Here is a 25,373-nt window from a genome sequence, read left to right as displayed (position 1 = left end):
GGGGATGTCACAACATGGGCAAAAGCTGTAGTAGTTAAATTGCTTTGAGCTTCTAAACAGTGCTGACACAAACGGAGAGAGTGAGGACTGAAATACTATCAGACGGCAAAGCCTCACAGATATCAAGGACCTGTTTGATCCAGGCGCCTAGCTCTCCTGAACTTTGGCTCTAGGCTGCCTCCTGTGCGCACACCAATGCCACCTGGGCCAATATGCATACCCTTCTAGGACGAGCACAAATATGCACTCAAGACTAGGTCGTTGTTGTACGCGCACAAGTACATGCGCAAATACTCACTCATATACTAACTATTTCATGTTTCTTTTATATTATTTTATGTTTATTATTATTATAACTTTCATTATATAATATTATTTCTCTTGTTAGTTGCATCCAATTAGACTTTTTCTGTTATGCCTTTACCCTGTTATACCCCGTTTCTTCCCCTCCCCTCCCCCCCGTTCACTGTATTTCTCTTAGTTCCATGTAAACCAATATGATGTACCCACGAATGTCGGTATAAAAAAGTTGTTAAATAAAAATAAATAAATATAGTCTATGGTCATACGCGCACAAGTACCTGCGCAAATACGTGCTCAAGTTTAGGCTGCAGTCTTATGCGCACAAGTGCCTGCCCAAATAAGCACTCTAGTCCAGGTCGCGGCCGTACGCGCTCAAGTACCTGTGCAAATACGCAATCAAGTGTAGGTCACAGACGTAAACGCTTAAATCTAGGTCACGGTCTTATGCTTAGCCATGGCCTACCACATGGCTAAGCAAAATCTGCCTGCACCTTCAGCTTGTTTAGGCCCAGATCCATTTAACATCCGGCACCGAAAATCTTCGCCCTGAAGAGCTTCTCCACAGCTCAGACCTCTTGATTGGCCGAGAATCCATGGATACTGAGACCAAGAGGCAGCATCCGGCTAAACACATTTTGACCATAAGCAAATTAAAACCAGCAGGAGACCTCCACAGAACCAGAAACTCCTCCTCAGTGCAAGTGCCTCTCTGCAGCTCTGCGGGACAGGGAACTGCCAGTGATAGTTGAGGAGGGGATTCCCCTGCCGATGCTGCTAGGGAATCGAAAATGGCTGCTGTTTCTGCGCTGAGGGGGGAAAGCCTCAGAGCTAGACCCCGTCACCCAAAAGGCTTGTTCTACCGGTGCGGTCATGCTCGACAGACCCCTGAACGCCATTGTACTTTCGCTGCACGCATACACTGTTCCTCCCTGCACCTGCGGCACCACCAGCACCTCAACGGCAAGCAGGGGAACAGTCCCTCAGTGCCAGGGAGCCAACACCCGGTCTCCTTCGCAGGCAGAGAAGCTCTGAAAAACCTCATCGCTGAGCTCCCCGAGCTGATGAGGTAGCTTCCCCCCCTGGTACCTCGCTGCTGCAGATTCCTTCTTCTAGTTCCTTGTCCTCTCTTTTTTTTTTTTTTTCTAAACTCTCTGAGAATAAATAAAGATCCATAGAAACCAATACTTTCCTTTGGTGCAGAGGTTCAGGTTTCAGGAGTGCAAGCCACATGGCAGATCAGAAAAGAGACAGACCACTGGCTATATCTGTCTCCTCTCGCCAAACTTTAGTGACCCAGCCCAGGACAAACCGAATAAAAGTGATACTTCCCTGCTCCTCTCAGCTTGCAGTGCAGAACTGGCAGCAGGTTCCACCACTGTCTCATGGGGTTGAAGGATCTGGACCATCAGATGTCCACTCCCCGAACCTCCAGACCGAGCTATCAGAAGTCATCAACCCCCTGTTCACCTGCCTCAAACCAGGGGAGGGTGGCCCCACTAAGACCTCACAACCGCCTAGGAGGATCCAGAAATTTTGTCTTTTATTCTTTTTTTTTTCCCCTCTCTCCAGACTGCAGGCTTTATACCAGCTACCATCTGCTGGAGACAGAGAAATACTGAGGGACTGCAGTTGGCACACTGCGTTATGTACAGTGTCAGTGAAACTTTCTCTGTCTCCATCTGCTGGCAGGGAGGCAAAACCCAGGAGTCGGGACTGATCTGTGGTACATACAGGGAACCACAATTTTCAAACTGTTTGCTTTTGTGCAAAGTCAGTGGACACTTCGCACTAAATTTCAAAGTGAAAAGTACACACATTCCTTTTTAAAACCGCTATCAGCACTTGCACTGTTGCATGTACGAGTAAAGTTTTTATACAAAATAATGCGCTTAGATTTGAAAATATAATCTACACAGTTTTTTTTCCCAATCATGCCCCTTCCCTGTTAATACCTCGCCCAAAAGCAGCTAGAAGTCTGTGCATTGTGGAACTCTACTTGTATTTTTAGCACCTCGAGAAAAGGCAAATTCACCCAGATACTCTTTACCTGTGCAAATAGCCTTAATTTGAATGTATATTGATATTTATCTCTTTACAAACATGGGATAAATTGAAATGACTTCTAAAACATCTCCCACCTCCTCAAGGTTCCACCTGGGAGATAAAGAATTCTCTTCCAGCTTTCAGCAAACTTGCCTTCTCATTTCCATGACTTTCATGTCACCCATGTCCTTCAAACTTTTCTTCATTTCTTCATCAACCTCTTTCAGCTCTTCCTTCCTTTTCCTTAATGTCAGGTTGTCCTGCAGCCACCTCTCCTGAACCTGAGGGGAGACACACAACAGTGGTCACCAGCAGTTTAAACTGTGAATTAGACTGAGTTCAAACGCCCAGAGGGTTTTCCAAGAAAAAGGAGACTGTGGACAACTATAATCCCACACATTGTGCTCTGCATCTGGTGACATTCCAGGTCAAAGCCCTTCGAGTTTTCTGCAACTCCTTGAATGTAGATTGTACAGACAGATACATGAGATTCTGCAGCCAGAAACTATTTAACATTGGGGCAATTCTGTGGCACATCTGTAGCGTGAGCTGTGCTCAGATACTATTTACACAGTGAGAAATCGGGGAAGAGAAATTATGCTTTTACAAATTGGGGTACAGACGCTTCACATTTCATATCCGCAGGTTCTGCACCACCTCCATCTGCTGGAGACAGAGAAATACTGAGGAGCTGCAGGTGGCACACCAGGTTACAAGGCGGTGCCTGTGAAACTTTCTCTGTTTCCATCTCTGGAAGGGAGGCAAAACAGAGGAGTCTGGACTGTTTTGCCTCCCTTCCAGCAGGGAAGGGAGGCAAAACAGCGAATTTTACTTATTGAACTGCTACACCCTAATGTCCTCTGATGCATTAGTTAGGTCTTCCAGGTGTGGATGGGAGCAACCACCACTACGATGAACATCGCACCCTTAAGCATGTTAAAGTCTGACGATGTACCGATAAAACCATAGTCCAGATGGTACCTTTCATAGAAACCCAGAAACAAGATGGCAGAAAAAAAATAGAAGACTATATGGCCTCTCTCCTGCCCATCCAACTGCTCAGCTCTATAATCCCTCCCACTCCCCTCAGAGATCCCCTGTGCTTATATCAAGCTTTCTAGAATTCAGATACTGCCCCTATCTCCACCTCCTCCACTGGGAGGCTGCTCCATGCCTCCACCACCTTTTTGTAAAGAAATATTTCCTTAGAATACTCCTCAGTTTACCCCTTTTCGCTCTCTTCCCATGACCCCTCAAATTCCAGAGCCTCCTTTCTGTTGAAAGAGTCTCACCTCCTGTGCATGGAAACCTTGCAGGTATTTAAATGTCTCTATCATAGATCCCTCAGCCCATCTTCCTCTAAGGTGTACCTATTTAAGTCTGTCCCTATATGTTTTAGAACAAAGATAACCGACCATTTTATACCTTAAATTAATTAAGGATAAATATGTTTGCATTGTTGGACCTGGCTGTACTTTCAGTTCACTTAGAACCAGGGCTGGGATATGGTACCCTGAGTCTTTAGTCACTCTCCATAGATTCGCCCCCACCTCCCCCCAGCGCACCTAGTTTTGGTCATTGCAGCAATGGTGGATGTGCACCAAGGCTTCTTTCTTCTATCTGGCAATCTTAGGCTCTGAATCCAGTCACTAGCTTGTCGCACTTAAGCAATGACCATGACTCACACCCCAACACCGGCCCCCCATTCCCGCTCCACAGTACTTTCAATGCTGAATCTGCAGCATCTTCAGCCCCCGCCAACCTGGGGAGTGGAAGACAAGACTCAAGGATCGAACTGGGGACCTTTTCTCCATGTCAGTGCACGGCACTTGCCACCTGAGCCATTGGGCTAGCCCAAGGGTAAATATGTTCTGAACTTTACAAACAAAAATGTGAAAAAAAGATAAAAAAAAACCCCAGAAGGATCTACATGTGGCAAATCTACCAACGTGACTAATAATTGCCAGATGCAACTTAGATGAAGGAGAAGAGATTACAGCCTATGCTGTAATTTATAATTGCTTTTAACAGGCTCTTGAAAACCCAGGTATTTACCTTCTGTGTGTCAATATCCTGCCGGATGGTCACCATCTCTTTGTTGATCTTCTCTTTGTGCTTTTCACACTCGTTCAGCTGAGTTGTTATCTCATGCAGCTCGTTCTCCTTTTGCTGCAGGGAAGGAAGCTTTGTGAGTCCATGGCGCGATGAAATTACTTTTGGGCATCCTTCCACTCTCTCCAATCTGTGCCTGTGGCTCTGCTTACCTCCTTATAGTCTTCTCTTCCATCCTGAACGTACTTCTCGATTTCCTTCATGAAGGAAGTGATGGTTTTCATCTTCTCTTTCACATCGTTTAGCTGCAAGAAGAGCTCACCCATTAGTGCACTGGAAAAAAAAAAAAAGCCTGGCCGATATTGTGGATTTCAGTAACAAGGGACAGTGCTTTCACTGTAAAAAGACTCTGATTGGGTTAAGTGACGTCGGTTGTGACATCACAGCCAATATGGACCAATCGCATCCAGAGGGCATGGTGTAATTTGTGCAGGAAATAAGCAAGATGGAACACAGGAATTAGTAAGCCTATATGTTATTTCTGTATGCCGCCTTCCTTAGACAAGGCCCAACCCAATGCAATTCACAAAGCATGGCAATAATACAATAAATAGCAATACAATATAACTACGGGGACAATTTTTGAGTGGCCTACAGTACTGCAAGTTGTGTGTGCATTAACAGCTAAAATTTAATGCTAAAACATGCAAATTAATGCATTCAGGCTGCAAAAGCCCTCAGGTAGGCAAAAATACTCAGGTAAGTGCATCTTTAAACCCTTGGGAAACAAGAGCAACATCTGGAAAGCTATGCATACTAATGCTCATAGTACGGGAAATAAACTCTCGGAGGCAGTCATGGAAAAGGCCGACTGACACAGTGGCGGATATGCTGAATGTTTTAGAAATAACAGTCGTATCTCTTGGACCAGATGGTTCTTACCCAAGGAAGACTTTAGCAGTAAAGGGGATAACTTCTAATAACCTGTGTACTTTGCACACAAACAAGGCTATTTTAAGCCCGTGTACACTGCGCCAGCTCTCAGAGGGAAACAATTCTGTCATTTTCCCTTTAAAAATGAGCAGGCGCAGAGTACAAGCGCTAAATGAGCACCTATCTGTGCAGGTGGCCGAACGGAAATCCTGTATACACCCGTTGTTCTCTCTCACCCCGATTCAACCTAAATACATCAAAGGGAACGTCTCCTTTTAACAGGACTAAAAGCGCATGAGCTACGGGCAGTCGAGCGTCCTTTTAACCGCATTTGGGGAGGGAAATTTCCAATCAGGTTGTCTTACCCGGGGAAATACTTGTGAAAACTGACGAAGGGGTAAACACTGCTGCTCGACACGTGAGCTTCTATCAGCCAGGTTCCAGTCCTGCACCGTGGCTGTACAGGTGTCACGCCTACGGAGGAGCTTCTGAAGTCTGGCTCTACAAAGTCAAAATTATGGCAAATGAAAAGCGAAGCAACTGCTCCCTTTCACCTTTTCTTGAGCCGCTTTGCAGCTTCTGTTCTTCACATCAATCAGTTCCTGTTTCTCCTGCTGCAGCTTCTCTAACGTGTTTTCCAGCGGTAGAACTTGGTCCTTGGCATCCTGAAATGAAAGTGCAAAGGTCATAACAGCACCGCATCAGTTTTTCTCTCGATCTCTCAACAGTCACGTTGATTCTCAGATTGGATACCTGGGTAGGGAGGAAGGAGGCTCAACCCTCTTCGAAGCCCACTTTCCCTTACCCCAACAGGATCAGGAACGACGTTGGTATGGCGTGCCGAGCAAGGAGACCGGAGGAAGTCTTACCGAAAAATCCCTCCAAACGTCTCTGAATCTGGAGGTAACTTATTCTCTCTTTTTTTTTTCCCGCTTACCTGGGGGCTCAGCGCTTATCGGCTGAGCACAGAGATGGTCTCTGGCTGCGGGGCAAGAGGGCTTTGGCCATCACAGCCGTGCTCAGCTTCCTGTACCTGCTGCCTTTCAGCAGCTTAAGCAGCAAAATCCAAGCCAGGAACAAGTTCCTGGGCCAAGGCACATCTCTGAGGGATCTCAAAAATCGCCTCAGGAATTCTCAACTGGGGGAAGGACTTTTAGGTATCACCACAGAAGAGCAGGGCTCAATTATTTCTCCAATTTAAATGTAGAATTTCTCCTTCCAAAAAGTATAGCGATCACCATAGGGAGTGGTACGTCCACCAGCTGCTGGAGACTGAGAAATACTGAAGGGCTGAAGTCACTGCAGGGGTGTATCTAGGGTGATGTCAGTTTTGAAATCTGACTCTGTCTCCATCTGCTGGCAGGGGAGAATAACCCATTGGTCCTGAATTCATCTGGCTACACGCTAGGAAATGTTAGCAGTTTGTACAGTGGGACAACAGGTTGACACAGTGGCAAGAAAAAAGAAGTACAGTTACCTTAACTTTCAGAGTAAGAAACAGTTTGGAATAAAGGAGGCACTAGCTTTGTGCCAGAGATATTTGCTATCACAAAACAAAAGGGATTATGGCCATTCAATGGGGTTTCTCACTTTGATCTCCCTGTGCAGGGCCTTGACCTCTGTGGTTAGCTCCACGGTCTGTTCCTCCAGTTGCTGTTGACGCTGTAGGTTGCTCGAGATTTGAAGTTTCTCTGATTTGAGCTCGTTAAGTGTGCTCTTTAGCTGCTGGATCTGCTCTTGTTGATCCTGTATAAGTTTACGTTTCAATTCAATAGTACCAGAAACTACAAGGTTAAAAAAAAAATCCAGATGTTAAAGAGATGTAAGAGGCACCCTTTCAAATCACCCATAGATAGCGCTCCACTCACTCCACAGCCAGGGATCCTCTGTGCTCATCCCATCCACTCCAGTAAACTCCCGCTTCTGAACCAGTAATTCAATCTGTTAACTGTTAATGACCCGAGATACCTCTGGCTAGACACCGTACACTCTGAACACTGTGTACATGGTCCCCAGCCGTAAAGCATACAATCTCTCATGGATAAGGACTCACATGTTGCTAGGATTTATTTATTTATTTAACCTCCACATCTCAGTGAATTCCACCCGAGAATTCACTGCGTCCAGAAGTGCAGATCTCAGTGCTCTCCTACGATCCTTCCAGGTCATACTAATGCAGTAGTGAAATCTCCAGGTAACATCAAATTTTCCTACAGGTAAGCAGCAGCCAGATTCAGTATCTTATGGAGGGAGTCAGCACTCACTGGAGCCGGGGCATGTATTTTGTCACAGTCAGATGCTCAGCATTAAAACATTCCTGTGACTCTCAAGGGATACAGGCCACTTCCCTTGTAGATTTTATGTATGCACCCGTTTTATGAACGGAGCACAAGCCACTCCTCTAGAATGGCTGGTGAAGGCAGAGCCCATCCATCCTCTTAATTAAATATATCTTTCACTTCATTCAATATTTTCCTCGGAGCAAAAGTTTGTCCAAACTCAAGTGTTTCAGGTACTGTAAAAGCTGGGCTCCTTTTAATCTTGTCCTGCTCCCCTTTTTTTCTGCTATGTCTGAATGTTTTTTTTTCCTTCGGGGACTGAGACTTGGATCACTGTAATTTCTGGACTGGGGGCACCAGGGGTATTATTTGTATTCTCTGCCTATCTCTTGTCCTTTGACACCTGATGTTACTGTGACTGTATCTATCTCAAGATATTTTCTTGAAGTTCTATTATAAAACTGTATAAATAAAAAAGTTAAATAATTTTTGTTCTTTGGGGGGCAGTGTATAAAAACAAACAACCCCCCCCCCCCCCCCCAAACTATGGAATTCTGCAAAGCCTGATGGTACAGCTTTGCAGCAATACTCAAAGGAAAAGTATACCATGTTATTTTCCTTTGAAAACTGCCCAAGGCAAAAGCAACTGCAGAGATATGCGCTTGCTTTGTAGTGTAGGTAATTTTTTCCAGCAAAGGTTACGATTGCTGTTGCCTGCCCTGGCCTAATTCCCCCATGGAAACACTTCCATGAAAATCCAGGTACTTGTGAGAAATGCAGTGGGAAATCTTCAAACAGCTCTTTTGCCCGAGCACATAGCTCTTTACACAGCTAAACGACTTTTCAAACTTGCCCTCTCGCCCCCCCCTCCCCCCATATTCCACCACAGCATGTTAAGCTTACTCATAAATAAATAAAATCATATTATTATTCAATTTGATTGACTTGCTCTTCGATACAGCATCAAAGTGGTTTACAAAAAAATCCAGTACATTATATAAAAAAAACTTCACACAACAAAAATATGACATAATAAAAAGCAAACAACTGAAATATTCAGTATGCAACAGACTTGTATCAGGATGCAAAAGGTCAAGCACACAGACAAATAACTTACTTTGTAAGAAGCATACTACTCTTGATCTGTAAAGAGAGCAAAACTCCCTCTGTCACCGAATCGTGCTTGCCCCCCCACTAAGAAAACCTCTGGGAGGACCCAGCAGCCCTCGTTTCAAAGGCCCACGTGCGGATCCAGCACATCCAGGCGGCTTCCTTGTAGGTAAGCGGGTGTTTGCACGCTACAAATGCCTTCTGAAAGCTGCATCTCCCCCAGCCCTGCATGACCGCTGTCCACAGGGAAATGGAGCGAGGCTAGGGGTAAAGAATCTCCACGGCCCCAACCCACTGCAGTCCTGGCGGGGACTGAAAACGCCTCCCCCCAAAGCCCAGAGCTCCAGGTCCGGCTCCCGCAGCAGCAATAATCAGCCACGAAAAGAAGGAACTGCACGCTTCCTCCATCAGTTTGATCCATTCATCCTTTACGGCTTTGGGGGTGGCGGTAGGACGGGTTTGTTCTAGGCTCCCCTCACAGCACATTCAGCCCAGTTGATTGCTTCCCTCTTGAATGATTTAAAAAAAAAAAAAAAAACAAAACCAAAAAACCAAACTGGAAGTTATCCTTCAAATTCTTCTTTCAGTCAAACTGGGAAAAGCATGGCCTTTATCTCTAGCCGCAGTCAAAAATTTAGCTTTATCTTTGAAGTTGGGTGCATTGACCAATTCTACTCTCGGAAGGGCCCCGGTTTGGGGAGCCACGGAGGGAGCTGTGCATGATCTTTCGATCACCAAGCTTTTAATAAAATTCGGGACTCTCAAACACGCTACAGCCTTCTGCCTCAACGTCAGGCGGCAAAGGCAGCAGTCGCAAATCACCCAGCTCCGATTCTTGCGGGAGAACCCGTCCAGGTTTAGCATCGCTTGCAGGGGTGTTTGCTGAACTCTCTGGACTGAAAAATCCAAGGAGCATCCTGGCGAACAAAACTACTTTTTGAAATGGGCTCCTGCAGAGTTCGTAGAGCGCACGTCCTCTCTCTTCACTCGGTCAGCAGGTCGGTTTCACAAGCTGAGCTCTCAGATGCCAATTTTCAGACTCCCCCCCAAGTGCTCGCAGGCCTCCAGTGGTTCCTTCTGAAAATTCTTTCCCTAGAGCAGAGCTTTCCAAACTTTTCATGTTGGTGACACACTTTTTAGACAAACATAATTTCACGACACGGTAATTCAGTCTACTAGTAAACCAGAGGTTAAAGGTTAAACGAACGAAACATATTTCGACAATTTATGTATGTTTCCTTAAATATATACATAAATAAAATGTTTCACGACACAACCTCTCTCATGAAAACCTTAAATTTATATTAAAAATATATATTCCAAGATTCATGTTATTGTTATAATTTATGAGAAACAATAATAAAACAAATTGTCTGTCCCCCACACACTCATCTCTCTCCTCCCCCCAGCACATGTCTGTACCCCACACACTCATATCTCTCCCCCTCAAGCACATGTCTGTCCCCCAGCACGTTTGCCCCCCACTCACTCATCTCTCTCCCCCCCAGCACATGTCTGGCCCCCACACTCATGTACCTCGTCTTTTTGATTGTTGCCAGTTAAGTGCTTCACTCCCTTCCATGATCACCAGACACTGCTGCTTGCAGTCAGTACTCCTCATGGCCAGGCCTCATCGGCAGCAGCAGCCAATGCAAGGATGGCTGGGCTCGTTCCACCCACCAAGCCCCCCAAAAAAACGCGATTGACAGCAAAAATCACCCAATAATAAGCAACCCATAAACTGAAAAAAAAAAGCCCAAACTCGCATCAGAGTTGACCGGGCTTGCGCGACACACCTGCACACTGCAGGCGACACACTAACGAGTCCCGACACACAGTTTGGAAAGCTCTGCCCTAGAGGGTGACCATGGGTACATAAAACACCCACGGAGCTTGCAGGTGCAAACTGCCCGCCAGGGAGTACACCCGGAGAGTTAAAAATAAACTTCCCGCGGGTACATTACTGGGATGACCCCAGCGCTGCCACTTTTTCCTGCACTGTGGAGGAAAGAAAGAGGCAAATTTTCAAAATGGCCTTCTCCGCAGGTAACTGCTTACACGCGGAGAATCTCTCTGAAAACTGTCCCCTTAATACTGCACCAAAGGTTTTGTACCCAGGTCAGCACCCAATGTAGCAAATAAATACACTTCCTGATATTGTCTGGTAAGTTTATCATCTCTAAAAGAATAGATTTTAAAAGGTCAGGAGAAACCTGTACATTCTCCATATTTGGCTAGACTAGGAGTACCAGACCCGTGCTGTTTTACCTGTATCCAGCCTGAGCTGCTTCTCTTGTTTCTCCTGGTTCACCTGCTGCACTGTGCGATTCAGGTCAACTCCTTGCAGCTTCGTGGCCTGCTGCACTATCTTCTTGTCTACATCCCGCAGCTCCACCTAAAATTCAGTACAACTGACAAGTAAAGCCTTGGGTTTTCTAAAACCTGCTTTCCCTACTTACTTTTAAGCCCCTACCTCAAGACGCTCTGCCTGAGTTATTTTGCCTTTTTCTTTTTGTGCCTGACTGCAGACAGGAGGGCGCATCTCCTCCAAGACTAGACTCTTTGACATTGCTATTTGGCCACCAGAGGACGCTGTAGCACCAGCAGCCATCCTTCCTCCCACCTGGGGGTTTAACAGCAAGATGCTTGAACTGTGCCAGCACCAGAGACGAGACTCAAACCTGCGACTCCTGTACTGTAGCCAAGCCATGAGGTAGGCCTCTGAAAGTGCTTACTATTAAAAAAAAATAAAAATAAACTTTCCTGCAGACTAAGCCTTTAATTTAGATTACATATAAAGACGATTCTTGTAAACCTTTATCTGCTGAGCTCCTGAAAGCGGTCTTTATAGTTTCACTGTTATCCAAACAAGAACACCCTGCACTATACAATTTAGCTCCTGGAACCCTTCTGGATAAAACAGATACTCGTGCATTATTCATCTAGAAGACCTTCATACACGGAAGTCGTTGCTTGCTTGCTATTCCAACATTTCTCCACTGAGAAATGTTGGAATAGCACTGATCATGCAAGCAAGCAAGCAGCTTCCATCATGAAAATCTCTTAGATGAATAATGCATGATTAACTATTTCATCCATAAGGGTTCCAGGAACTAAACTGTGTAGCACAGGTGGGTTTTTGTTTGGTGTCCGCTGATATTTTCTAAGGAGAGGGGTTGTAAGTGCTTTATACGTTCATACCACTCAAAATCATATCAGAACCATTTGTTTCAGAATAATGCTGACCTTTAAACTTTACCTCTTCCCAATAATCATTAAAAAATGCTACCTCCACTACTGATCTGCAATCTTCTATGACACAGGGATACTATCTGAAATGCTTCACCGCTCAGGGTCTCTGCAAATACCGTAATGTGGCCGGATTATAAAGAAAAGTAAAACGTGAGCGTGTGCACAAAACTTCACATAAACTTTACCTGGTACCTATCCATCAGTGCCACATCCTGTAGACAGGCCTTGGCACTTTCCTCTTCAGATATAAATGTGGCCAAGAGGGTGTCCTGTTCTTCTAATTCAGCCTTTAGACGCTGGATCTCTCTGTTTATGGTGGTCAGCTTGTTTCTCAGTTCCGGTACATCCCTCTCAACCAAATCCACCAAGGTTTGCCTGAGCATTAAAAAAAATAAGTAAATAAAAAGACGTTTGGAAAAATTATCAAGAGAAATTCAAAACATGCCTTTTGCCCAAAAATACAGCGATGCCCAGCCCCTAAGATGCCACGTACTGAGATGTTCCTCTACTGTAATTCTTGTTAGAAAAAAACCTTTCTGGGCCTGGTGAAGCATTGGCAAATGCTGTACACTTCCCATTCGGAAGGACCCCACTTTGATTTCCGAACCAGGCCTTCCACACACTGGGTCAGCTGGGGGCTGGAGCTGCTGCGGAGCAGGGGACGAGAGGAGGAGCGAGTCATGGTCATCAGTAAGGGTAAATTTAGGGCCCATGATACAGGCTCTTGGCCTCAGGACCGCTGGCTGCAATGACCTGACTAGGAACAGGAAGGCTATCTGAAAAACAGGGGGCAAATCTCTGGGTGTGTGTGAATGAAGGCGCCGCGTTACAGCATGGGCTCCGATTAAGAAGAAAAAGGAGGAAAGAGGAATTATTGGGCCTAAAAGCACCTCTCACACCCTAATGATATTCAGAACAGCTGACAGGAAAAAAAACACAGTAAGCATTTATTAGATTTTTCTTAGACTTTAACCGCTGGATCATTCTTACTAAAACAGTGACAAAAGTACCATGGCATCCTTTAGAATAGGACACAGTTTTAAGGCCCCCCCCCCCCTCCCGGTCTTAAACAGAATGAAGCAATATGCGTTAATGACCTAATGATGTGGACCGTGCCTCAGACTGGCAATCTCCTTTCTTGCTGATTGCTTTAAACATAAGAACATGCCATACTGGTTCAGACCAAGGGTCCATCAAGCCCAGCATCCTGATTCCAACAATGGCCAAGCCAGGCCACAAGAACCCGGCAAGTACCCAAAACAACTCTCCTTGCATCATTTCTACCCCATAAGAGAACCTGACTTTTCAGGTCATGGAGATCTTTAAAGGATGCAGAGCATACAAGGCCATTTCCTGCACCCCTTTTATGACCAACACTTGACTGTGCCGCATGATAATTTGGCAAAAATAGTGGGAAGAAATAATTCCTATCACCCACATTATTAACGGCTCTCTCTGCAGTACAAAAACCAGAAAACAGTAACAAACTATTACACAGGACAAGTAAACTAACTGTAATTAAACGCTCAGAGACAACTGTACTAACTACTTTTAAAGTGACTATGGAGCAAGGCGAAAAGTCTCTCCCCTTCCTCTGCCTGCTTTGGAATATCCTGAGCTAGTGAACAAGTAGGAAGCTGTCTGTACAATTAAAGATAATCCAGCATGTTACATTCAAATGAAACAAGACAAAGGAGGTAGGACCATCTAGATCTTACAGAAACCCCCAACAGGCCTGGCTTTCAGGACATTCACAAGATGCTGGCATACATTTGGTCAGAAGAAGCAGGTTAATTCTGCCTTCCTCGGTTACCCTTAAAAGCAGACTTGCTGGAAGGCTCCCCAGAAGAATCCCTGCACCCTGCCTGAAGCCAGCCGCCCAGCGTTCCCGCGGCATGAACTGCTGCGGCAGGCACACGGGGGGGTGGTACCCTTCCCGAGGACTCGTCAGGAGGCGCGATGCGCTGACCGCCTAATTACCTGATTGGTTTCAGCCCCAGCATCTCGTCCCGCCTCCTCTCTCGCCGCTTCAGCTCGCCCTCCGTTGACTTCAGCTTGTCCGGCACCAGGCGCAGCTTGGACTGCATGTCGTTTATCACGTCTTGCAGTTCAGCCTCTGAAGGGAAGACCCGCTGGCAAACAGGGCAGCAAGGCTGATTCTCCTCAGTCAGTTGGGTAATGAACTGCGTATAGACAGCAGTTGCCCCAGCAAGCATTGCTAGAGGGGATCAAAGGAAGAAAACAGGAGAAATACATAGGACTGAACCGTCTGGGAAATCGATTTAGTTCATTTGGGTTCTCTCTGTGGATGCAGTTGAAAGCAGTGCAACTGATGATATGAAGAAGGTATATGATATGAATACCTACAGTACCTGAATGTAAACCGATGTGATATCTCAGATCAAATGTCGGTATATAAAAATAATAAATAAATAAATAAAATATTGCTCTATTAGGTCAATGAAGTTGGGGGGGGTCAATGTAAAACAGACACTCTTATCATGGAGACAGCGCTCACAGCCCCCGGAGGGAGGGACGGAGGGTAAGGTAAACCAGTCCTTGCACAACGACAACATCCAGTGGCCGGATTTATAGTCCATGACTGCAGAGTTCCAGAAGGAGCTCAGGGGCAGGGCCCCCGGTCCAGGACTGTCACTCTAAAGACCAGGCTAAGTTGAGGTAGGAGGGGAATATAAAAAAAATAGGGGAAAAATTCTCAGGCAGCTTAAATTAAGGTTCATGATACTGACCCAAGCCCCTGTTCCAAATGAGCTGGAAGCCCACAAAAGAATCAGAAGGAAAAACAAAACAAAACAACAAAGCAAGAAACAAGTCAACATTATAGCGAGCGCCATCTGTAGGATCTCACGCGCCATTTCATCTGTGTTGTCCTGAAGCAGATGCATTTCTTTACGCAAGACTGCCATCTTCTGAACATACACAGAATTCATTATTCTTTTACAGGGAGACGCAGAGAACACATTCAGCCAGATGCACTGTACGAAAGCTTTACACCCATGCACGGTAACCGCCATGGACCACATCCCAGGGAAGAGAGAAAATCCAGAAGCAGCAATATAACACAACCCGGAAACATCTCAGTTACCACAGCATAGACTTTGAGAAGGAGGAAGGTATAAACATCCAGTGGCAGGATTCAATTCTAAAAACAGTGATGCAGTAACAGTAAATTACATCCAGTCTGCCCAGCAAGGTGTTTAGGGTTGGAACTGCTGCTTCATTTCCAGTCTTCTTGCCTCCAGGGATCCTCACCATTTTAATCTTCACCGCCTCCTTCCTCTGAGAGGTCGTTCCAGGCAACCCGCACCCCTCCCGTGAAAAAAATGTTTTCTAATGTTGTTCCCAAGTCAGACCCCCAGAGCTTCATGATCCCAAGTTCTACAAACTTTATTTCCGTGGTATTTTTTAAAAACCTTTCAGATATTTAAAAGTCTGTTTCATCTCCCCAGTGCAGACGCTGAGGCACCAGGTGAGGAGGAAGAGGTGTGCTGGTGGACAGGGAGAGACGCCTACAGAACGGCCACCACGTCAGGTCCCGTGGTGAGATGCCAGCTGTGTGAATCTGCCCCGAGATCATTTACAACAGGAAGTGCAGAGAAACCATCACCTGAATCTCTGTCTGTACCATCCACTAGATAATTTTAAAATCCCACAAAACAGCTTTTTTTTTTTTTATATATATATATAATTATTATTACAGAGATTTGGTGCTGAAGAAAAGTCAAAGATGAAGTATTCTGCGAGTCACCTCCTGGCGTCAGGCAATGTACTATTTCAGAATCAGCAGTTTCTTCTTTTTTGATCCAGTAAAAGTTTCCTTCTGCTCCTTTGGGCTTTCAATTCAATGTAGGCACAAATAAGCCTTCATTTTCAACTACCTGGGGAATTTTTCCCCCTGTTTTATTATCCCTCCCACCTTATTTCGATGATGGGGAGGAGCACAGCAGTGGGGGTGCACTACCATCCACTCGACCAGAATGATGAAAGTCTGTGACATGCTAACAGGCATCAGATGGACTACTTACTGTGGGAATGGAATAATAAAGGGGAGATGTCAATCACTCATTCAGGTACTGTAGGTATTCCCTCGTCCCCCAGCGAGCCCGATTGTTAAAGCCCTACGTGCACATATACTGGGAGATATGCGCGTGGCCAGGCCATGCTGTGGGCTTTATCAAAGGATCGGACCGGCACATGCAACCTGCTGCTGCACGGCAGGGCGGGTAAGTTATGAAACAAAAAAATGTAGGTTAGTTGGGGGGGGGGGGGGGGGGGGGGGGAAGTTTAGGGGTCGGAGTTAGTAGGGGAAAAGGCAGGCAGGGTAGGTAGGGGGTTTAGGAAGTTTCCTCCCAGTTCACTCCTTTATTGGAGCGGACTGGGAGAGAACTGGGAATAAGGCCTATCACGTCGCCGCACACATATTATAAAATCCTCCCCCCCCCCCATTACGCATGTGATTTGGCACTCACGCACACGTGCGCATGCCGAAATAAAATTGTGCGCGCGGGTAGCAGATTTTATAAGACGCGCATGGATGCCTGCGCACGGGTTATTAAAATTCCCCTCTAAGGCCCTGATTCACTAAGGCTCCCCCCGCAACCCCAATTCTGTGTCTATGGGAAAAATGCTTATGAATCAGGTCCTAAGTTAGTGACTGAGGCAACGGAGGGTGAAGTGGTTTGCCCCAAGGTCACAAGGAGTGTCTGTGGGATTTGAACCCTGGCTTGCAGCCATGCAGGATCTGGTGCAATGGAAAACAACGGTGAAGCCACTTTTGGCAATAATTATCATGATGCAATCAAACTTGAGATAATCACTGAAGGGGAAATACTAAAAACTACTGCAACAACATATAACTTTACAAAGGGAGACTACAATAAGGAAACTATAAGAAGCAGTTATGAGGGTTAAAAATCTGCATGAGGCACTGTTTAAGCACTTGTACCACTGAATGCACAATCACAGAATGCACTTCCAAAACATTCAGTTACTTTCTTGCTTTTTTAACAAACAATTTTATCTGCAGGTTGACTGCCTTTCAATATATAAACTGGAACTTCATACCATCTCTAAATGAGGCTCTGTTTCAAAGATAGCCCTTCTTGCCCTGGGTCATACATAATTACTGCTGCAGACCTGCATTTTTTTTAATTTTTGAATTATTGCAAATAAAACGTAACACTTTACTTTCCTTATCATCAAATTGCCACCCTACATGATGTTTCGCACTCCGTTTTCAGGGGCCTCTCCTGCGCAGTAACACCGCAGCTGGTCTCATGAATTTATCTCTTTACCGGTGGCCATCTTGGAATCTGTTACAGAAAGCCCCAAAATTCCCTCCCTGCCTCTGCAGCCACCCCAGGCCTGGCCCACTCAGGGAGCAGAAGACCCGAGCCAGGAATCAAAGCCACATGGCGCAGCAACTGAGCCACCAGGCCAAGCCTGTGTACTCTTCAGGCAGCAGGCTTGTGTGAACCAACTTGTGATCTCGGTCAACTAACAGTAAAATAAAACAATTTCATAACCCTGCAGTTCTTGCATTAGGAATACAGCACGGAAAGGTGGTTGGTTCAATTATGGTCTTCATATCTACAGACACGGCTCACGGATAAATGATGCCCAACTCACCCCGCTGCTTTGAAGACTTTTCAATTTCATCCTGAAGCCGGCTGAGGTCGCTCTCAAAGTCTTGGCTTCCGCAGACATCAAAAAGCTTCTCCTCGTAACTGGCCGACTGCTCCTCCTTCCGCTTCAGCTCACTGCTGACGTGGCTCTTGTTCTGCTCCATGGAAGCTAGTTCTTTGCTGAAAGAGGAACACAGGTTATCCTAACAGCAGGCCCAGTGGCACGGAGCACTGAAATGCAAGAAGCGAGCACTCCTGAAAGGCAAGCTTGATTTTATTGTCTTTGTGAAGCTGGGGCGAGGTGCTTTACCTCTCTTTGCTTCTATTTTCCTACGGCTGTTTGAGAAGAACAACATTACTGCTCCTGCTCGCTTACCCCCTTATCAAAACTTGGTGTGGTCTGCAAGCTAGAAGCGTGCACCATCATATAACAAGGATATCAGCTTGATAAAGTAAAGGAGGGAAAGTGCCGTGGTTGTTTTTTTTCTTTAAGGACTTTCGTACACAAATTGTCAAAAAGATCAAATCAACCCCACGTTTTAATCATCCAACCCCATTTTTTTCAATGCAAGATTCCAATTTTAAAGAGAAAAGTTCATTTTGTAATTTCCCTGTGCAAAGTCCAATCCTAACGTGAGGAGTCGGAAAAGTCACAAACGTCTAAGGTGAAAATCTTCAAGTCTTTCCATTCCAAGGAAACAATTAAAGAGAGCTCACGTGGACCCCATTAATGTGAATCACAAAAGCAGAAATGAATAAATACTTCCCAGCTCCTAGATAAAAACCCTCAGGCATGGTGCTGATGGGGTTTGGTTGTACTTTTAATTGTTTTTGGCTGGGTTTTTGTTTTTTTCAATGATTTTTATTATATTGGGTTAGGTATTTTTTTATATATACATAATATAAGATTGTTAATAAAACCATATATAACAATATTGTGACATTTTTGTGGTTGTGGTGTCTATGCAAATCTTCAGCAAGCCAAAATGTCCAAAGGGGATCTTGCTTCAAGGCGGAAATTCCACCCAAACCCAAATCTTTGTAAGGAAGTTTTCTATTGAAGTGGAGAGTGAATTTGTTCTTTTGAAAGTACTGGGATAGCTTCTGACATCCTGACACAGGCAGCAGCCGAAACACGGACCCTGCTCTGGATCAGGTGGACATTTCACGTAGAAGACCAAGATGAGGAAATGGGGAAGCTTGCTGTATGATGTGGACTTGTGATTAGGTTAAGGAAAATGTACGTTAATGCGCTGGTTATTTGCATGCACGCGTGAAGATGTTCATACTCAGGTGGCGGACAGCCTTGTCTGGATAACTTTATCTGGATATTCAGCCTGAAGCCACGCTGGCTTAGTATCCGGTTTAAATTTACCCAGATAAAGCTGTTTGGGTTACTTTTGGACAGCTATTTACCTGGACAGAGAGCACTGAAGATCATTGCTGCCTGGAGAATGTAAAGTGTGCCACGGGAATTCCCCCCAGCACTGCCTCTTTTTAGCTGGTGAGCACTCGGAAAATAAAACAGAGAAACTCTTTGAATATGGGCCTCAAAGAGGTTTAGTTAAGAAACAATAGGCCAGACCACCACTACAAGTTTAGTTCAATAAGGAGTTATTTTGTTTAATTGTGTCATGCAATATCTAGAATCAAGCAATAACTGGAAGTAAAAATTGGTTTAATATAATGCTTTTTGCTTGTACCCACTAATATTTGCTTGTAATATCAACAGCTGATATATAAAAAAAAGTGGGATTTGGTAATCTTACTGATGATTCCCCTGTGTATCACAGTCCTTAAAAAGTTCTTTAAAAGACCACAGAATGTTCCTTTATTACACTCATATCCCTGTTATATGGTGGTAATAACACAAGGTTTTTATTTATTTTGTGGTTCACTGGCGGTTTCATTGGTGATAGCCAGTGCTTCCTCCCCAGAGATGGCTGCATGAACGTTTCTGACTGATACTGGGAATGTGGCTGGGCGTTTCGTTATTTTGAAGATAAGTAGTGCGTTTCGCACTACTTATCTTCAAAATAACGTTTGCTACTGTCAACTTATAAAAGCAACAAATGATTAAGATTTCAATTCAGGAGGATGTGAGGTCACTGATCAGGATGTCCACTTAAATTCTGAGCTCCAATCAGATCCAATAAAATCAGTCAAACAACCCCCCTCCCCCCCCAAAAAAAACCCCATAGAAATGTGTGCTAAAACTCTCTCCAAAATAATCAAGTGATTTTCCGCACCCTAGGCAATATTGACCACTCATTGGAAAACCAGCAACTTTAAAAACTTATTATGGATCGGGTGAGTCGCCCTAATGCGTGCAACCATAAGCACGGCCTGGCAGATGTCTGCCTTGTACGAAAGAGTGGAGCAGCACGGCGATCCTGTGTATTTTAAAAATGGTAAAACCATGAAATGATGTTACATGGTCTGAAAAGGGTTAAGCTTCATACCAGATATTGAGGATAAAACCATCAGCAAAGTTGTCTTGAGAAAACTGCAACATATTATTTAGTGTGGGGGAAGATTGAACTGTGGAAAGTACAACTGAGTCCAGTGCTATGTGCGTATGCCATTTTTATAATATGCAAGCATCAATGACAGCAAAGTCCTCTAACTGATGTATGGATATGAAGATAATTGTATCATGGAGATGCCAGTATGAATATATAATTCGTGGAAGTCATCAATTTTCCCTGAAGAAGCTCTGCACTGCAGTATGGGCGAAACGAGTATCTCGTCGGGAGTCACACTATTACATGGAAGTCATATCATCATACTGTTGACATGATATTATAAGTTCTAAAATCTTTGTAGGTACTCGTTACCAGTTATAACATGTTGTAATGAAACCATTATAATTATATTTTGGTTTATGTCCATGTTAACATTAGGTGTGAGGCATAAGAGATGCAGGTTGTTAGTATATAGGGGGTGTTGATTTTAGTGAGTTTAACTGGGATGTGTAGTATGAATGGTATGAATGTTATGAGTGTAGGGTGAAATATGTTTATGATGGTCTTAATCTGGGAGTTCTTGTAGCACATAGTGGAACTTATGTAACATGAATATCTGAAATAATCGTTTAAATAAAATTGAATATATAATTCACTTTTGGCAGTATAATTTGCCGAGTTCCTCTGGTTTAGTATCATGTGTACGTAAGGAACAGAGGTAATGCACAAGTGTATATGACCTGTGGGCTAAGATAGACCAGGCATCACCAACCCTCTGCTCGCCCAGTGCTACCTGAGGGATGGCCCATGAAGGTTAACACCTTGGGGAGCAGTAATGCAACTGTATTTTGTCTCTTCTGACTAAAATTTCCACTTTGTTTTTTTCATCTTTTTAATTTCTTCTGCTGGAGACAGAGAAATACTGAGGGATTGCAGGTGGCACTTTCGGTTAACTAGCAGTACCTGAAAATCTTTTATTCTCTGCCTCCATCTGCTGGGTAAGGATGCAAAACCCACTTGTCTGGACTGATCTGGGGTATGAACAGGAATTGAGTGATTATACCCTTGAAATAAGATAAGGCACCTGGCCTAGATGGTTTCACCTCTAGATTCTACACAAGATTCAGAGGTTTGTTGGTATACCCTCTTAGGTTCTTGTTTAATTCACTATTCGAGGGTGAGGAGCTATCACTATGAAATTGGTGGGTATTAACAATAATTCCCAAAAGGGGAAAGGATAAAAACCACTGTGGGTTTTTATAAGCTTATATCATTACTGAATATCGAAGTGAAGATTCTTGCAAAAGTACTAGCAGCTAGGTTTGCGAGTCTGGCACCAGGCTTACCACACAAGGATCAGTCAAGCCTTATTTCTGCTAGACCAGCACTGATAACATTACAAGGCTTCTTAATCTAATCTGTGTGGCCCACATTACTAAAGGTTAAAATAGAGTGGGTTCCTAAAAGTGGTTTTCTTGGGTAAGCCCACAAAGTGGGCTTCTGTAAAAAGTGACAAGTTAATTATGCAATTACTAGAAACTGCAGGATGTGTGACTGGAGAGTCCTGGAGAAAGGTTCATGTGCCAGACCTTGCCTCAGTCCACAGCATCTGGAGGGACTGAAAAGATTAACAGCACTAATGAGTCAACCTCTGAAACGGACTAATAGTGGGGGAAGCTTCATTTAATATCTTGGGACTTGATATGCAATGTGTCACAAGAGTGAGGGGCAAACACAGAGGAAGTCAGGAAGGCAGGTTAAAATGCTGAAATGACTTAAATATATAAATGATGGCAGAAGGCCAAATGGCCCATCCAGTCTGCCCAGCAAGCTTTCACATATGTTTTTTTTTTTCTCATACTTATCTGTTACTCTTGGCCCTTGGCTCTACTTACCTTCCACCCCCGCCACTGATATAGAGAGCAGTGCTGGAGCTGCATCTAAGTGAAGTATCTAGCTTAATTGGTTAGGGGTAGTAACTGCCGCAATAAGCAAGCTACTCCCCATGCTTATTTGTTTACCCAGCCTGTGCAATTCAGTCCTTGTTGGTTGTTGTCTGAATATAAATCCTCTTTTCTTTATTCCCCTGCTGATATTAATATATTAAGTGTTGTATGATATTTAAATACCTGTTTATTTTCTATTTGGAGTTGATGATTAATAACAATTTCAATTTAACAAGTACATTTTAATCCAGTCATACTGTACAAAGTGATTAAGAATCAGCTTGCCTGAGGCAAGCAATGAACATGTAAAGTGTATCATGCCAAAACTTGAATCTATCACCTTTAAATTTATCAAGACAGAGAACTTAGGTATAAAAGCACCTCTTTTTATTTTATTTAGCAAGCTCCTATGGATAAGAGGAATATTAGTGTGCGGCAAAAAGCAGGAAAGTGTCAGAACGAAATTATGATTTGATTCACAGGTCTCAAATTGCCTAGGAGTTGCTGTTGGGCAGGATACAGATCATTAAATCAGCCAATCGTATTTTACTCCTAAAACGCATCAGCTGCTTGTGAAACAGATGAAAGCCTACATCTGTCCATGTGTGGCAATGGCTCCGTTTTCCAGCATGGTGACAGTAAGGACGAAGTTTGACATTGCCACTGTTCCCTGACTGCCTGAGACAAGCGTCAGTATTCAGTAAACACCTATATGACGACAATTTCTGGTTTTAGCCAGGGTTTCCTCCTATTTTTCTCCAGTCCCATCCATCATTATTATCCAGACATTTCTTAAGGCGTGCTCAGCAGAATGCACAGTCTTACCTACAGTTGTGTGCAAACTTACTCACACTGCAGGAAGGAGTTTAGTGCACATTAAGGCATTAGTTTGTAATCCGCTTGCCCCCACCCGATGCAGAGACATGCACAGCTTTAACCCATGTTTTTTTTTAGCACTGGACGAACCGCTCTGGTTTCCAGACGATTGATGGACCACTGAGATTCTGCCGGGGACCCGCAGTCCTGTACCGACTGTCTGAGACAAACTGCTCCCCAGCCTGACAGACTGGCATCTGTAGTTACCACCGACCATTCCGGTAAAACTAAGGGAACTCCCCGGCTCAAATTGTCTGCCATGAGCCACCAATCCAGACTGGAGCAAGCGGCCTCCGTCAGAGGCAATTGCAGGTGGAACTGTTCAGAAACCGGATTCCAGCGGGAAAGTAAGGCTGATTGTAAGGGGTGCATGTGAGCGAAGGCCCATGGAACCAGTTCTAGAGAAGAAGTCATGGATCCCAGAACTTGCAAGAAGTCCCAGACTATCGGAGAGCGCTTGTACAGTAACCTTCGTACCTGACTCTGCAACTTGGTAATGCGGTCGGGGGTTAAGAAAACTCTCCCCTGTCAGGTGTCGAACAACGCACCCAAAAACGCCAACGACTGGGAAGGCGTTAGATGACTCTTGGAGAAGTTGACCACCCATCCTAGATTCTTCAGTACTTGCAGCACTCGCTGAACTGCGGCCCGACAGAGCAATTCCGACTTCGCCCGAATCAACCAATCGTCCAGGTTTGGGTGAACCAACCACCCCTCTCTGCCCAACTGAGCTGCTACCACCACCATTATCTTGGTGAGCGTCCTGGGTGTCGTAGCAAGACCAAAGGTAAGGCCTGAAACTGGTAATGGCGAATCTCAGGAACTGCTGATGATCCGGCTTGATCCCAATGTGTAGATATGCCTCCGTCGGATCCAGGGATGCGAGAAATTCTCCCAGCCTCAGCGAAGCAAGAACTGACCTCAACGTCTCCATTTGGAAGCGTGGTATCCGCAGTCACCTGTTGACGCGCTTTAAATCGAGTATGGGCCTGAAGGATCCTTCTTTCTTTGGCACTACGAAGTAAATGGAGTAGCGACCTCTTCGTTGATCCGCCGAGGAACTGGGACTACTGCTCCGAGGTCGATCAGGTGCTGCAGCGTCTGCTTTACTGCTCGACGCTTTGCGCCGTACCCGCACGGAGAGATCAGAATCTGAGGGCGAGGCTGGCTGACAAAATCTAAAGCGTAACCGTGTCTTATCATGGAGAGTACCCACTGATCTGTTGTGATTTTGGCCCATTCCTCGTAAACAGGGACAATCTGCCTCTTACCATCGGAACCGAGGACTGGGCTGGCCACCCATCATTGAGGAGACTTACAGACTGTCGAGGACTGAGCGGGACTTGGCCTGCCAAAACGTCTGCCACGAAAGGACTGAGGCCACGCCTGTTGCCTGTTAGAATACTGCCGAAACGCGGCTGTAGCCGTTCTAGGTGCCCGAGAACGTCAACCTCCCTGAAACTGGGCCCGGGAGGAAAAGGTCCCCCTAGACCGTGGCCTGTCCTCTAGCAAACGATAAGACTTATTCTCTCCCAAAAACTGTATCACATCCTCAAGTTCTTTTCCAAATAACAGCCTGCCCTTAAATGGCAAGGAGCCCAATGGAGACTTCGAGGAAGCATCCACCGACCAGTTTCGCAACCTTAATAACCTTTGAGCCGAAACTGCGGACACCATAGTCCTGGCCGACGTGTGCAGCAGATCATGCACAGCGTCAGCACTATAAGCCACCACAGACTCCAGGTGGCCCGCCTGCAGAGCTTCCTCCTCCGAGAGGGTTTCAGCTATTTATTGTTTACCTGAATTGTTCCTTCAGTTATACCCTCTGTTAAATGTAAACCGATCCGATATGGTTATTTACTATGAAGGTCGGTATAAAAAACTGTTAAATAAATAAATAAAATAAATAATTGCTGTACCCGGCGAAGACCAGCTCTCAATCCAAAGTTGCTATACATTGTGGCTCGGACACCAAGTGCAGAGACCTCAAAAATCTTCTTAAGTAGTAATTCCAACTTTCGATTTTGGAGATCCTTCAGGGCCGTCGCTCCTGTGACCGGGATCATGGTCCTTTTCATCACTGCCGACACTGCGGCGTCCACCTTGGGAACCCGAAGCATCTCCAACGCCTCCTCAGGCAGCGGATAAAAAGCTTGTCCATCACCTTAGTGACCTTCAACCCCAAATCTGGGGTGTCCCATTCGTGAAACAGGAGATCTGTGACAGAAAAATGAAATGGAAAAGAAGTCGTCGGACCCCTCAGGCCCAATAACACCGGATCCATGGATCCCAAGCGTGCTTCTTCCTGAGGAGCGTCTATTCCCAATTCTTTCAAAATGGGAGGAATGAGAGGAAGCAACTCTTCCTTTCTGAACAGACGAACAACCTTCGGATCATCGCCTTCGATGCTCTGAGAACCCTGTGCAGCGCTCTGCTGCTGGTCCCCCTCAACTCCCCTCGGAGGTTGGG

The 25,373-nt window shown here is 45.1% G+C and overlaps 1 protein-coding gene across 2 annotated transcripts in view; it reads right to left on the bottom strand.

Moving 5' to 3' along the window:
* RAD50 (RAD50 double strand break repair protein) overlaps window positions 1-25,373 on the bottom strand; it is an 87,194-nt gene that overhangs the window by 25,822 nt on the left and 35,999 nt on the right. For both annotated transcript variants that reach the window (XM_029583355.1, XM_029583356.1), the window contains exons 13-21: window positions 17,622-17,797; window positions 13,953-14,190; window positions 12,158-12,347; window positions 10,989-11,115; window positions 6,922-7,115; window positions 5,886-5,996; window positions 4,611-4,703; window positions 4,402-4,515; window positions 2,500-2,627 (exon numbers count right to left, since the gene is read on the bottom strand). In XM_029583355.1, the coding sequence (XP_029439215.1) occupies window positions 2,500-2,627; window positions 4,402-4,515; window positions 4,611-4,703; window positions 5,886-5,996; window positions 6,922-7,115; window positions 10,989-11,115; window positions 12,158-12,347; window positions 13,953-14,190; window positions 17,622-17,797 (1,371 nt within the window). The remainder of the gene's footprint in view (window positions 1-2,499; window positions 2,628-4,401; window positions 4,516-4,610; window positions 4,704-5,885; window positions 5,997-6,921; window positions 7,116-10,988; window positions 11,116-12,157; window positions 12,348-13,952; window positions 14,191-17,621; window positions 17,798-25,373) is intronic.

Source organism: Rhinatrema bivittatum, chromosome 18, assembly GCF_901001135.1.
Source record: "Rhinatrema bivittatum chromosome 18, aRhiBiv1.1, whole genome shotgun sequence".
In the NCBI taxonomy this organism is placed as follows: Eukaryota; Metazoa; Chordata; class Amphibia; order Gymnophiona; family Rhinatrematidae; genus Rhinatrema; species Rhinatrema bivittatum.
Note: the sequence above shows the minus strand (reverse complement) of the source record. Positions and strands in the feature narration are given on the sequence as shown.